Here is a 14,066-nt window from a genome sequence, read left to right on the forward strand (position 1 = left end):
GAACACCCTGCAGGCAATACAATGATATCCTGGAAATGCTAATAACATGAAAATGACCCTGCTATTTATCAAACAGAAAAGTTACAAATGAATATGCATGAAATTATCAAAATTTTCTCTAAAAACTAAAAATTTTAATAGTGGTATATAAACAAAAGAGAGAAAAGAGTGACTGGATATACAATAAAAAATGTTAATAGTGATATTGCCAGTTAGTGGAGTTACTTATTATTTTTATTTTTTGATTGTGTATATTTTACTTTTCTTCATATTAGGAAAAATGAGCTGCGTGTGGTGGCACACACCTTTAATCACTGCACTTTGGAGGCAGACGTAGGTATATTGCCGTGAGTTCTAGGCCACCCTGAGACTACATAGTGAACTCCAGATCAGTCTGGGCTATAGCAAAACCCTACCTCGAAAAACAAACAAACAAAAAAGACACAAAATGCAAAAAATGATGATTACCAAAAAAACCATTTACAAAGTGCATATAAATTATCTATATGTCTTCAGTAGCCATAGAGTTAACCAATTCTCCTGGAAGACCAAAACTGGATTTACTGTGTTGTAAAGCCTAACATTCAACTGTATAAGTCAAATATATTCTAAGATCTGTTAGGATCTAGGTTAACAGCTTCCAAAAACCTTTTTAACCCTAAAAATAAATTTAGTAGAACATTTTAATTAGACAAGTGAGAAGATTTATAAGATCTCAACTTGTTCTCTTGGAAAATGTTCATTATCTCTAAGTATTGGACAGTTATGCCAAAAAAAAAAAAATGATGGAATGGTATTTTTATCAACTGGTCTCCAGCCAACTGGTAATGATATTAGTTACTGGGTGACATTATTCCTATTACTAAGTAAAGGATAAAAGTTTTCTATAATACCTGTTCCACTTTCAATTACGAATGGTCTCACATGTGACCAGTGCCCAAAGGAAGCCACCTTTCAAGTCTGTGGGTCATGACTCTAGACCACATGATTACCATGTTCTTATAGTTCTAAATCTTCCCAGGGAAAGCTTCTGGTAATTGTTTATAGAATGCTGCAAGTGTGGGACTCCAATATCACCCAGTGGTACCCAGGTTGGTACTGCTGGGAGGTGGTGGAACCTTTAAGAATGAGAATCTAGTAAGAGGTATTTAGGTCATCGGCGTTATGCCTGTGAGAAGGATTGTAGAAAGGACTCCTCTCCTCATTCTCTTTTGTTCTCTTGCCATGAAGTGAGCATTTTTTGTTCCTCCAAGAACTTCCAACCTGATATGTCGCCTTACCACAGGCCAAATGCAACAAAACCAACCAAGCATGGACTGTAGCCCCCCCAGAAACTGAGAACCAAAATAAATCTTATTTTAAGTTGATGATCTTAGGTATTTGTTACAGTAATGAAAAGTTGATTAATCCAGAGGACATCTTTTCATTCATTCTACTTAGCATACAAGACACCAATCATTTTATCACTTAAATTATGCTTCAGAAAGTCTCCCTGATGACTACTGAAACAGGTCTAAACAAATCTGTGGCTTGAGACTTAGAAGTATCAACCTAAGTGACACTTAGTTTTTAATGGGCTAATATGCCTGCAGTATTTCACTAAAAGGACAGCTTTCCTGTGATAAATACTATCTTCTTTAAAAATCCAGATCATCATACAAATTATTTTTATTTAGTGACTTATATTTGCAATAGGGGGAGAGGAGATGAATGGGTGCACTAGGGCCTCTGCCGCTGCAAACTCCAGATGCACACACCACTTTGAGTATCTAGCTTTATTCAGGCACTGAGGGATCAAACCTGGGCCATCAGGCCTTGCAAATAAGTGCCTTCAACCACTGAGCCATCTCCCCAGCCTTCTCAATTACTTTTTTTTTTTTTTTTTGGTTTTTCGAGGTACAGTCTCACTCTAGCTCAGGCTGACCTGGAATTCACTACGTAGTCTCAGGGTGGCCTCAAACTCACAGCAATCCTCCTACCTCTGCCTCTGAGTGCTGGGTCAATTACTTTTTTGATGGATATAATTTATTTTCATTTAGGTCATAAGTTTGATCCAGACAAAGCACAGTTGGAGATGGAAACATCAGTTACCCCTCTATTTGGCAGTGATATTTTGAGGAGGAAAAACCATAACCAAATGCCTACCAAATGAAAGGACCAGATCAGCAAACCCCTATATGTATTGATTTAAGTATCTAAATTATAAAGCTTGTGGAAAAACTTCTAAGGGTCAAAAGCAGAATAGTAAAAATGATTAAATATTCTATCAGACTGTTAAATTGTTTTAGCATGCTTACCTTGAAAAGGAAGAAATTAAGAAATGTAGAACTGTGGGACTGGGGAGATGGTCAGTGGTTAAAAGGAACTGGCTTGCAAAGCCTGCTAGCCTGTGTGGAATTCCCCAGAATCTACGTAAAGAAGTGGTGCATGTGTTTGGTTTTTTCTTTTTCTTTTTTTTTTTTTTTTTTGAGCAAAAGATTCTGGCACATACGTAAGTGTGCGTACATGCATGCACACACACATGTGTGTGTGTGCAAAATACAGAAAGAAAACTGAGGCTGGAGAAATAGCTTAGATGTTAAGGCATTTGCCTGCAAAGTCTAAGGACTTAGGCTCAATTCATCTACATAACCCAGATGCACATGGTGACACATGTATCTGAAGTTTGTTTGTTGTAGCTAGAGGCCCTAGGGTGCCCATTCTCTCTTTCTTTCTCTCATAATTAAATAAATAAATAGAAGAACTAAAACTACATTTATATAGGAAAGGAGCTGAGCTGGAAGAGAGGGAGTAAGTAAAGACATCTGTTTCTTTCAAGGACTTTTGGATTCATGATACTCTCTTGCCTCTTAATTTCTTTTGCCTTATGCTTCTGATGGTATACTCTAAGGTGAAGCACTACAAATACACCTATGAGACTGACCCTATTTAACTTTTCTTGCAGTCACTCATGCTGTCCCTCCTTCCGGTAACCCCTCCATCATGGACCCATGTAATGGGGGCAGGGGCTTAAAGCTCTGCTTCTTTTCCCTCCTAGCCTGAATCAGCATATCAAAACAAGCTTAGTTTTAACCTGGGCATCATCTGCTTTATTTCCTTTATAAGATTAGTCTTAATGTTCCCAATTCTGATGGAAGATTCCCAGCTCACTACTGATTAATTAAATTATTTAGGAACAACAATTAAATCATCAGAACTAGAATAATATGCTGATAAGCCACCTCTATTTCTAATCAATATACACACAGAGAGCAATTATTTGCCTTTGTTTCTGTTTTTAATATTGTATTTATCTGCAAAGACAGAGAGAGAGAATGGACATGCTAGAGAGCTTCCTGTCACTACCAATGAATTCCAGGTGCATGTGTCCCATTTCAAAATTTCCTGCCACTTCTGTTTATGATTATACTGCAGGGTGGAGTTTATGGCTGAGTTCATAGCACGGTCTTCCATACAGCTATTATGATCACGTGTATTACTTAACATTCATTCTCTATATTCAATCAGAACAGCCACACAATGTAAATTATTCCAAATGGATCATATCCCTGTTTCCAAATAAAAGTGAGCTGCTTTGTTAGAGAAAGGCATTCAGCAGGGATGGGACCTTGGGTAAAGGAGATTTACCAAGGCCACGCAGTCCTTGTCTGAGGGTGAGGGGTATGGATACCTGTATTGCAACACTATTCATTCCATCATCTTAAATTTAGGACTTTGATGTCTTTCTTCTTTTGGAATAGTAAGAGAAAAGTGGCTTATTTTTGAACAATTTCATTGAATGTGCTAACGAAAGTCAATTCTTGCTTGAAGAAATCCTGTAATAAACAAAAAGTATACTATTGGTGAGAAAAGACAAGTTCTCACAAAGAAAGATCACAGTTCTTGGCTCAACCCATACTTTCTCAAGTGAAGGGCTTCTTATCATCAGCTCCTTCACAGAACTGAGTACATAGAAAACAGAAGTTGCAATGCCATGTAAAAGAACATGAGTGGGGACTGCAGCAGTGGCAAAGGTGAGTCATGTGGTATCCCTGCCCTAAGGCACTCACAGTTCAGCAAGGAAAATGACCAGAAAAACAAAACACTGACAACCAGCGTGATAGTCCTAGCATGTAGAGGAAGAGCAGACAGTTCCTTCTCTGAGGTAGCCCACAAAAGCCCTACAGGGAAAGAGGGCTCATCTGGCAATCCAGCATGTCTTCTTTCAGAGCCAGAGAAAATTCCAATGGAGGAATGACTGGAATTCTCAGCCACTTTGGGGGCTTTCCTATGGCTCTCAGTTTCTTGCTCCATAGGAGGGGGGTTCAGTAAACACTGATGGGGGCAAAGAATGAGTCCTGAAATACTGGGGGAAAGGAGACAAATGGACACAAATAACAGAGCTCTACAAAGGTCACTGACAATAGATGGGCTTCACAGGACAGGCTCTGGGGACATTATTTATAGGAAACTATCTAGAAAACACTTCAGGGTAATAGACTTTACAAGAGGGTGGGAATAGTAGTTGTTTGTTTAAGTGCATGGAAAAGTAACTTTACAGATGCGAGCACATTATCAGCATGTATGTATGTATAGTAATAGTTTGTGTGGGTATGTATATGTATGTGTTTTATACACATACATGCATATAAGTATAGGTAAGCATGTGTGTCCTAAAAAGAGCAAAACCTGACAAAGCATAAAAGTACTGTTCTACAGTGAAAAGAATTTGGGCACACAGGCCACTCATTCACCTCACCTTTCTAAACTTAGTTTCTCTGTGTCGTAAATGGTCAACTCCTTAAGCTATGCTTAATCATTCCGAAGCAAGATTGATCTTGTGCCTTCTGCCCTCCAAATGCAGAGGAAACTGGTCAATGCTTAGAAGACGTCTGACGGGAACTTTAGACATCAATTTCCAATTTAGTTTCAATTTGCCACATAAAGTGTATGTGGCTTTGGACAAGCTTCTTTGCTTCTTACACTTGTAGAGTGGGGATTGGACCAGATAACTAACTCTAAGACGAGCTCCATGTGTGAGAAGATAACTGTGTTTTTTTCTTTTTCTTTTTTGTCGGACTCTTCTCTTTGTGGTTGGCTTTTAATTAGGGTAAAAATGTTACTATGTTGCAAAAGTATTCAGAAACTGCTTCCAAATTCATCTTAGCAATTTATCTTCTATTTACTCTAGAGTCTATATCCAGCAAAGTTGTAACTGTGGCATTCAGTCACACTTGGCTTAGTTCACAGTATATATGCCATTATTCACATACTTTATCCTTATTTAAACTACTGAAGTCCTAGTGTATGGGGTTGTACTATGGTGACCAAGGGCATGCCTCACATATGAAAGGCCCTGGGTTTGATCCCTACGATCAAACAACAATGTTCTAATCCTCCATTTTCATCCACACCAACTCAATAAAGCCTTCTGTGACCATTCCTTCACAAATGACTGCAGTCTGCCATGGATCACATTCCTCTTTCAATCATGGCTTGACATATGCACAGAACATCTCTTCTCCAGGTGGTCTGTTACTGTGGAGCACAGCCCATCTCACATTCATCTGTACCATCCCCAAAGGCTCACAGTGAGCACACAGTAAAGGTGTTCACAGTGTAGTCACAAAGAAAGAGGCTCAAATATCTGTGTGCCTTTGAGAGTACTACTAAAATTCATAAAGCTTCCTGGTCCTCTGCTTTAAAATTAAGTGATTAAATCCTGCTTTACTACAACTGCTATGAGAAGATAAATGACACTGGTGTCATCAGGAGCAAATGGTGACTAAATGAATCAGTGAACCAAGATGTTAAGCATTGTGAATGGCTTACAAAATCCAGTTTGTAGTTATGATTGTGAATGGTAAGCCTTTATTTCCCCCAACTGCTTCAAAGTTAGGATGGAGGAACAAGTCTGCTGTGGTGCTCAGTCTCTCTCACAGGGGTTTGGCTTTGACAGACATTAGCCTTTTTCTTTCTGGCCTGAGGAACGAAGCTCTGCAGTAAGGTTCATGGCTGACAGCCTGAGGTTCTATGGCAGGAACAGTTGATAACAATTACTTATGTGGGTGACTTCCCAATTGCCTTTATTAGAGTCTCATAAAATTAATAATGTTCTGCTGACTTTACAAAATATATCTAAGGTTGGGCATGGTGGTGCATGCCTTTAACCCCAGCACTTGGGAGGCAGAGGTATGAGGATCCCCAGGAGTTCAAGGCCACCCTGAGACTACATAGTGAATTCCAGGTCAGCCTGAGCTACAGTGAGACCCTACCTCAAAAAACAATACAAAACAAAACAAATAATATATTTATGAATGAAAATAACTAAATCCTAGTGAGGGAAAAGATTTTCAATAGATATTTTGGGCCCTTGGTACAATACATGTTAGTTGAATTAAAATTATTAAAGTATTTTATAAAAATGAAACCTCAAGCCTTTGTTCTGCTTAGGGCTTAAAATGTCTCTTTTTCTTTTCTTTTTTTTTTTTTTTCTCTTTCCATGTTCTTTTTGTCTCTTCTTTTTCTGGTCATAAGGAGGTACACTTTCTCATTGTATTCTTTCCTTTCTTTTCATAGAGGTTGTGGTTAAAGTTAGATTGGACAACCCTAGGGAGCATACTGTGCCATTATCCCATGACTGCATTCAACTAAAAACACATCCTTTAGCTGGGTATACTAATCCTATGGCATCTATTCTTATCTCATGCATTTAAAAAATATATACCAGCTATTTTCCTTGTTCCTTTATGCTTTATAAACCATTAACTTTTTTTTTTTCAAAGTAGTATCTCATTCTAGTCCAGGCTGACCTGCAATTCACTATGTAGTCTCAGGGTGGCCTCGAACTCACAGTGATCCTCCTACCTCTGCCTCCTGAGTGCTGGGATTAAAGGAGTGCATCATCATGCCCAGCCATCATTAACTTCTTTGTACACCATTAATCTATTTTATGGTGGCAGGGAGCTGAAGCAGGTGAGTATTGGTATGGCTTTTGAATGCTTCCCTCAACCCTGAAAATCTCATGTTAAAAAAAATTTAATTCCTTGGAAAGGTATTAAGAGGTAAGACCAGGGGCCACCTTTCAGAGATGACTAGGTCATGAATGTTCTATTATCATGAACAGGCTAATGAATTAATGAATTAATCCATTACCTTGAGTGCAGATCTGTCATTAAAGCTAATTTGGGCACCTGTCACATGTCTCTTACCAGGTGATGCCCTGTAAAGTTTTGGGGCTCTGTAGTAAGTCCTCAGCAGCAAGAAACAGCTCAAAGGTGTAGCTCTTTGACTTTGGACCTCACAGCCTTTATAACCCTGAGAGGAATAAACCTGTACTTATAAATTACTTGGTCCACAGTATTTAGTTATAGTAATAGCAAATGGACTAAGATATCATAGATCTTAAATGTGGAATAAATTTATTCTTTCTTAAAATCTGGTTTCTTGAAGATTAAGCTAATCTCTCTGGGCTGGGAATTGAAGCATTGTATTCTAGAACATTTTAGAAGTTGGTAAATCAATCTCTGTGGGCTTTTAAATAATGCTAAAATTCTTCTTAGTAAAAGTCAACTCCTCATTCTTCCTAATATATTTGCTAAGCTTGGGAATTAACACTCAGTTTATTCAGGCTGTGCTTACATAGCGGTCTTTTTGGTTGAAGTGAAATATTGCCAAGGTTATGCAACATCTGTAGGAATGAACTATACATAAAATAAATGTTAACCTAAATCCAATAGAGTTGCCCTCTTATCTTTCTGCATTCCATCTGCATTAACATAAAATGAACACTTGCACCATAACTTGATTAAAAAAAAATAAGCATAAAACAAAAGTGAAAACAAGAAGTGATCATTAACTAAGAATGGACAATAAAAAAAATCCTTGTTATTTCTAAGCCAGCTGTTAATGAAAACCCTCAAGTTTCTTTCTTAATATGAAATCTGTTATCCTATTTTTAGTTTCATGTAAGTAATCAGTGCCAAATAATATTTATAAATTACATACCTCAAGTAAAGAAGAAAAAAGTTTGTATCAGAACATATAACTAATAGCAATGTACTGGCTTCATTATCCTTGGTTCTGGTCTATGAAAAATAGTACTGGTAGATTTTTTTTCACTGTATGGGTTCTAAATCATCACATACAAACTAATTTTTATAAAATTTTAATCTCTGTTCAGCATACTGTTGCAACTATTCATGTCAATAATGGCACAAATTTTACTACTACCATTATCACTATTGCCCTTTGAATAGAGGAATATCCTGACTGCTAGGCTTCATCTCACACTAACTCTCAGTTAACATGATTCTATAACTAAAGATGCTGCATTTATATTCAGCAAACATTTATAAATGCCAATTTTTCATGATTGTATAAATAGATAGGCTAATTGCCATGGCAACCAAAAACATAGCAGGTCAAATACTTGGCTGGCAAATGCCTTAGTGAGATTTCAAATGCAATCTTTTCACATAGCTGAGATAAACAGGTTGAGAAATATTCTGTTCAAGAAAATTAATTCTGATGCTAGAAATAGTTTAATTGTCATCTGTTGCTAGATTTTCACCCATTAAACCCCACAGGCCATATAAAAGCATAGTAAGTCTCATACCAACCTATGTATGCCTCCAGAAACAATAATGGGACCAAATCCAGTGAGGACTGGTAGAATTTAATCATTTCCTAAGAGAAGCAAGCCCACCCACAATTGATCAGAACAAAAATAGGAATATATAACAGAAGGAGGCCACTACCTTGAGGTGAATTAGCCCAATCTTTTGGAAAGTGGTTGAATTTTTTAACATTATACCTGACTTTATTTTGTCATACTATAATATGATGCAAGAATTTCTCTGGGAATTTCATTAATAGGAAAGTGAGTGGTGGTCACTAGCCTTGAACAATAATCATAATTATAGGTTCAGCCAAATGGTTTTCAAATCACAAGATTATCTAAAGCATACCAACATATACAATGAGCATGTCAACCTTCAGTGAACTAATCGATAAATAGAGATTTCAGAAATGTCACAGAGGCATCAAGAGCAGAAGCTGGAACAAATACCTTGACCAGAAAGGAGCATTTTGAAGTATAAATTGGCATGCCACCCAAACTTTAAATTCAGAGAGATTTAAAATTCTTTATTTCAGAACAATGGTTTTGCACAAATTATATTAACTGCTTCCTTGACTACTGATTTCTTAAGCCTTAACCTTCAAGCAGCTGCTGCATCTACTTTGGTAAGGACATGTGATATCAAGTTGTCCAGAATACTCACACTTTCATGCCTCAGCTTTCCTGCTGAGCACCTCCAGTAGTTGCTCTCTCTCAGCATCAAAGTGCAGATAGAGTTAGCAGAGGAACTTCTATTTTGTCAAAATGAGATGCTAACAGACCTAGTCCCATACCACAAATGATGAATAGGAATAGTACCCTAAGCAGCAAACAAGTTTCCTCACTTTTAGCAGGCTTATCACAGAAGCCATGTCACTTACCGCAAGAAGTGCTTCATCCTGCTTCTGTTGGCCTCCAGATACTATGCAAACTGTCTTCAAGAAATTGCTTCTAAATTTGCCTTTGCTTAAGGAAATGCAGGCTGTGGGAAGAAATTATATATGTTTACCTATAAAGGGACTACAATCCCCAACCAAAAACTTCTTCTTCTTTTTTTTAAAAATATTTATTTATTTATTTATTTATTTATTTATTTGAGAGTGACAGAGAGAGAGGGAAAGAGACAGATAGAGAGAGAATGGGCCAGGGTTTCCAGCCACTGCAAATGAACTCCAGACGTGTGTGCCCCCTTGTGCATCTGGCTAACGTGGGTCCTGGGGAATCAAGCCTCGAACCAGGGTCCTTAGGCTTCACAGGCAAGCACTTAACCGCTAAGCCACCTCTCCAGCCCAAATTTCTGCTTCTTGAGGTAAGACAACATGCTTGGCACTTAAAACATCACCAAAGAACTGCTTACAAAGCATGGTAATAATGGATTGAGACTAACACTACAGGCTTCTTACCATATGATTGTACAGTTAGCTTTATTTTTTAGTCACTTGCTACATATCTTAATTTGATGAACTCCAATAATAAGCTACTTATCACTTTTGGATATTATTCCTAGATAATGAGGAACAATATGTGTATAAATAAAAACAAAGAACCATACAAATTACTGCCCTGATTTGTAGTTATCTAGTGGTCTTCAGCTTGGCAGCTCTGCTCTTCCAAAAGCATGACACACAAAGACTACAGAGTTGGGGTGATGGCTTACCAGTTAAAGGCACTTGATTCCAAAGCCAGGCTCGGGTTTGATTTTCCAGTACCCACTCTGGTAGTTTGAATAAATGTCCCCTAATAGATTCAGGTATTATTAAAATTAAGTTTGCAGCTTCTGTCTCTAGCAGGCAGACTCCTGCTACACAGTGGGTGTACCCTGGGGTCCAGTCTTAAAGTACTACTCGGGGCTGATCTGAATTCCAGCATAAGGTATGCAGAGTGCTTGAGCTCTGCCTGGGGATTCTAGAGTGTGCTTGCTTGTGGTGTTGGTAGTGGTCATTCTCTCTGTATGGATTTGGTAAAGGGGGCCAGCTTTTTCTGCCATTATGGAACTTCCTCTGAAGCTGTAAGATTCAATAAATCCTATCCTCCCATAAACTGTGCCTGGTTTGGAAGTTCCTCCCAGCATGTGAAGCTGAACTGACTATGACACCCACATGAAGCCAGATGCTCAAAGTGGCACATGCATCTGTAGTTTGCATCAGCAAGAGTCTATGGAACACCCATTCTCTCTCAAATTAACAAAATCTTTTAATATTTTTGTTTCTTTGACAGAGAAAAAGAGGGAGAAAGGAAGAGAGAGAGAGTGAGAGAATGGGTTCACCAAGGCCTCCAGCCACTACAAATGAACTCCAGACACATGTGCCACTTTGTGCATCTGGCTTATGTGGGTCTTGGGAAATGAACTGAGGTCCTTTGACTTTGCAGCAAACACCTTAACCACTAAGTCATCTCTCCAGCCTGATAAAAAATATTTTTAAAAAGAGATAGAAATAACTGCTTATATTGCTAAGCTAAAAAACAAAACAAAACAAAAAAAAGAGCAAATGTTACTTTTGTATACAGACATATCACCCTGAATCTTCTTAATCAGTACAATAAATACAATGTTCATAAAATTTTTAAATAGCTATTCAAGATTCAGATACTTGGGCAAATGAATAATGTGCCAGGTCCCAGGGTTTTTGCACTGTGAACAAAGCAGTAAGGCTTTTACATTTGTACAGCACTCTGCAGCCTAAAAATTGCTTTCACAAAGCATACAATGGCAGGTTGCTGGTCTTCTTACTGTAAATAAGGATACTTGGGGCAGCTAACAAAGATGCAAACTGTAAAATGAGATTAAAAGCGCTAGAAAAGAGAGAAAGGCTAGAAGCAGGAGCAGAGGAGTTACCTCCCAAGAGCCAAGGGGAGTACCTTTTGCAAGATCAGCAAGCTGAGTGGAGGGTATGCACACATGGCAGAGGATGGAGTTGCAGGTACCAACTAGAACAGCCCAGAAGCCAGAGAAAGTATAACCCAAATAAAAGCCAGTGTTAAATACAGTATTTATTTCTGAAATAGTCTTTAAATGGTTTTTTGTTTGTTTGTTTTATTTTTTGAGGTAGGGTCTCACTCTAGCTCAGGCTGACCTGGAATTCACTATGTAGTCTCAGGGTGGCCCCAAACTCATGGCAATCCTCCTACTTTTGCCTCTTGAGTGCTGGGATTAAAGGCATGCACCACCATGCCTGGCTGTTATAAATGTTTGATAAAACCATTTTCATATCAAGCTTGTGATTGCTTCTGAAAAGAGGATGTAATAGATCTGGGAAGAGAGAAATGCCCTTCTAGTTTATAAGTGTTTTGCTCTTAAAATATACCTTTTTTTGGTGAGGACATACATCCTTCTTTGTATATTTATGGCTTCTAAATGAACAGAAATTTTTATTTAATTTGGTAATGCCCACCCAGAGTTCCCACTGTTGTATTTATTTATTTATTTGAGAGTGACAGACAGAGAAAGAGAGAGAGAGAGAGAGAGAGAGAGAGAGAATGGGTGCACCACAGCCTCCAGCCACAGCAAACAAACTCCAGATACATACGCCACCTTGTGCATCTGCCTTATGTGGGTACTGAGGAATTGAGCCTTGAACCAAAGTCATTAGGCTTCATGGGCAAGCGCTTAACTGCTAAGCTATCTCTCCACCACCACCCCCACACACACTATGATTTTTAACACATTAAAAAATAAAAGGATTCCTTCTCACTCCTATCAGATTGGCTACCATCATGAAAACAAATGACCATAAATGCTGGCGAGGATGTGGAAAAAGAGGAACCCTTCTACACTGTTGGTGAGAATGCAATCTGGTCCAGCCATTGTGGAAATCAGTGTGGAGGTTCCTAAGATAGCTAAAACTTGATCTACCATATGACCCAGCTATAGCACTACTAGGCATATATCCTAAGGACTCATCTCATTTCCTCAGAAGTACATGCTCTACCATGTTTACTGCTGCTCAGTTCACAATAGCTTGGAAATAGACCAGCCTAGATGTCCCTCAACTGATGAATGGATAATGAAGATATGGCACATTTATACAATGGAGTTCTACTCAGTGGTAAAGAAAAATGAAGTTGTGAAATTTACAGGAAAATGGATGGATCTGGAAAGGATTATACTAAGTTAGGTAACCCAGGCCCAGAAAACCAAGCATCAAATATTCTCTCTCATATGTAGGTCTTAGCTACAGATGACTGGGCTTCTATGTGAGAAGGAAAAAACTCAGTAGCAGAGGCCAGTAAGCTAGAAAAGAGATAGAAAGGGAAGAGAAAGGAAGGGAGGGGGTACTTAATAGGATTGTATTGTATATATATAAGTAGAAGAATAGATTAATGGGGGTGAAAAGGCCCATTATGAGGTCTGGGGAGGAGACTGAGTAAAGGAAAGGTGGAGGGAGGGCTAATCAAAAATCTAAGAGGATATAAATAGATCATATGGAATCCTCTGGTTTTGGACAATGGAACACTCAGGAGCCTAGATTGTTGCTAGAAAACTTTCAGTGCCAGGGATGGAATATCTTCCAGTGAGTTGTTGGCCAGGGAGTTCCCTGATGCCCCCAAAACATTATAGGCCATTGCCAAGGCCCTTGGTTTCCCACCAGGAAAGACCCTATTGCTGAAGACTCCATATACTTGGGCTGCAAGGCCACTGAGAACTCCTGCTGGAACTGACCTGATAACCTCCTCCATGTAGACCAGCTGACAGAAAGCTGGAAGAAGCCATTCTGCATGCAGTTCAATGGGAGAAAGAGAAATCACCAGTGAAGATACTCATTAGAGGATACTGCCAGCCTTATAATTGGCCAGCCAAGCCAAATGAGCCAACGGGTGCAGTAGTGGCACATCTCTCATGGTGGAAACCAACTGCCCTCTAATTGGACTGGAGGCCTACTCCATGGGAGGGAATACATCCCTGATACTGAAAACTTAAAACAGGGTTAGTCATGAACCCTGGGGTGTAACATCTGCTGTTGTCTGGCCAAATGTATATACTATGCTTATCAAACTGCCCAGTAAGCACTTCAGTTCATGTTCACACCCTTATATTAATGCTACTCTCACTTTTGGTTGAGAATCTTCTCTTTTCAGATGGCAGTGACCTTGGGATGACTCAGAAGGTACCATGGTGATGGAAAGAAATGACCACAGTGCTCAGTACTACAATATCTGTATCACACCTTCCAAGGCTCAGGGTCTAATGCGGAAGAGGTGGCGGAAAGAATGTAAGAGCCAAAGGAAGGGCAGGACTCCATATAACATGCTCCCTCCAGACACAAAATGGCCTGGATATCCATGGCCTCACAGTGCCTGATACTACCTGCATAAGACCATAATAAGAGGAGGAAAAGATCAAGATATCAAAAGTAAAAGAGAGACTGATTGAGATGGAGGGGGGTATGATGGAGAGTGGAGTTTCAAAGGGGTAAGTGGGGGGCAGGGTGTCACCATGGGGTATTTTTTATAATCATGGAAGTTGTTA

The 14,066-nt window shown here is 38.9% G+C and overlaps 1 protein-coding gene across 4 annotated transcripts in view; it reads right to left on the reverse strand.

Moving 5' to 3' along the window:
- Elmod1 (ELMO domain containing 1) overlaps positions 1-14,066 on the reverse strand; it is a 78,873-nt gene that overhangs the window by 38,956 nt on the left and 25,851 nt on the right. For 2 of the 4 annotated variants that reach the window (XM_045146611.1, XM_045146613.1), the window contains exon 2: positions 9,481-9,581. In XM_045146611.1, coding sequence (XP_045002546.1) covers positions 9,481-9,497 — 17 coding nt within the window. In that variant the 5' untranslated portion in view covers positions 9,498-9,581. Of the gene's footprint in view, positions 1-3,670; positions 3,816-9,480; positions 9,582-14,066 lie in introns of those variants that run through there. The other 2 variants (XM_004652945.2, XM_045146612.1) reach the window with 2 other exon arrangements.

This window comes from Jaculus jaculus, chromosome 3 (genome assembly GCF_020740685.1).
Source record: "Jaculus jaculus isolate mJacJac1 chromosome 3, mJacJac1.mat.Y.cur, whole genome shotgun sequence".
NCBI lineage: Eukaryota > Metazoa > Chordata > Mammalia > Rodentia > Dipodidae > Jaculus > Jaculus jaculus.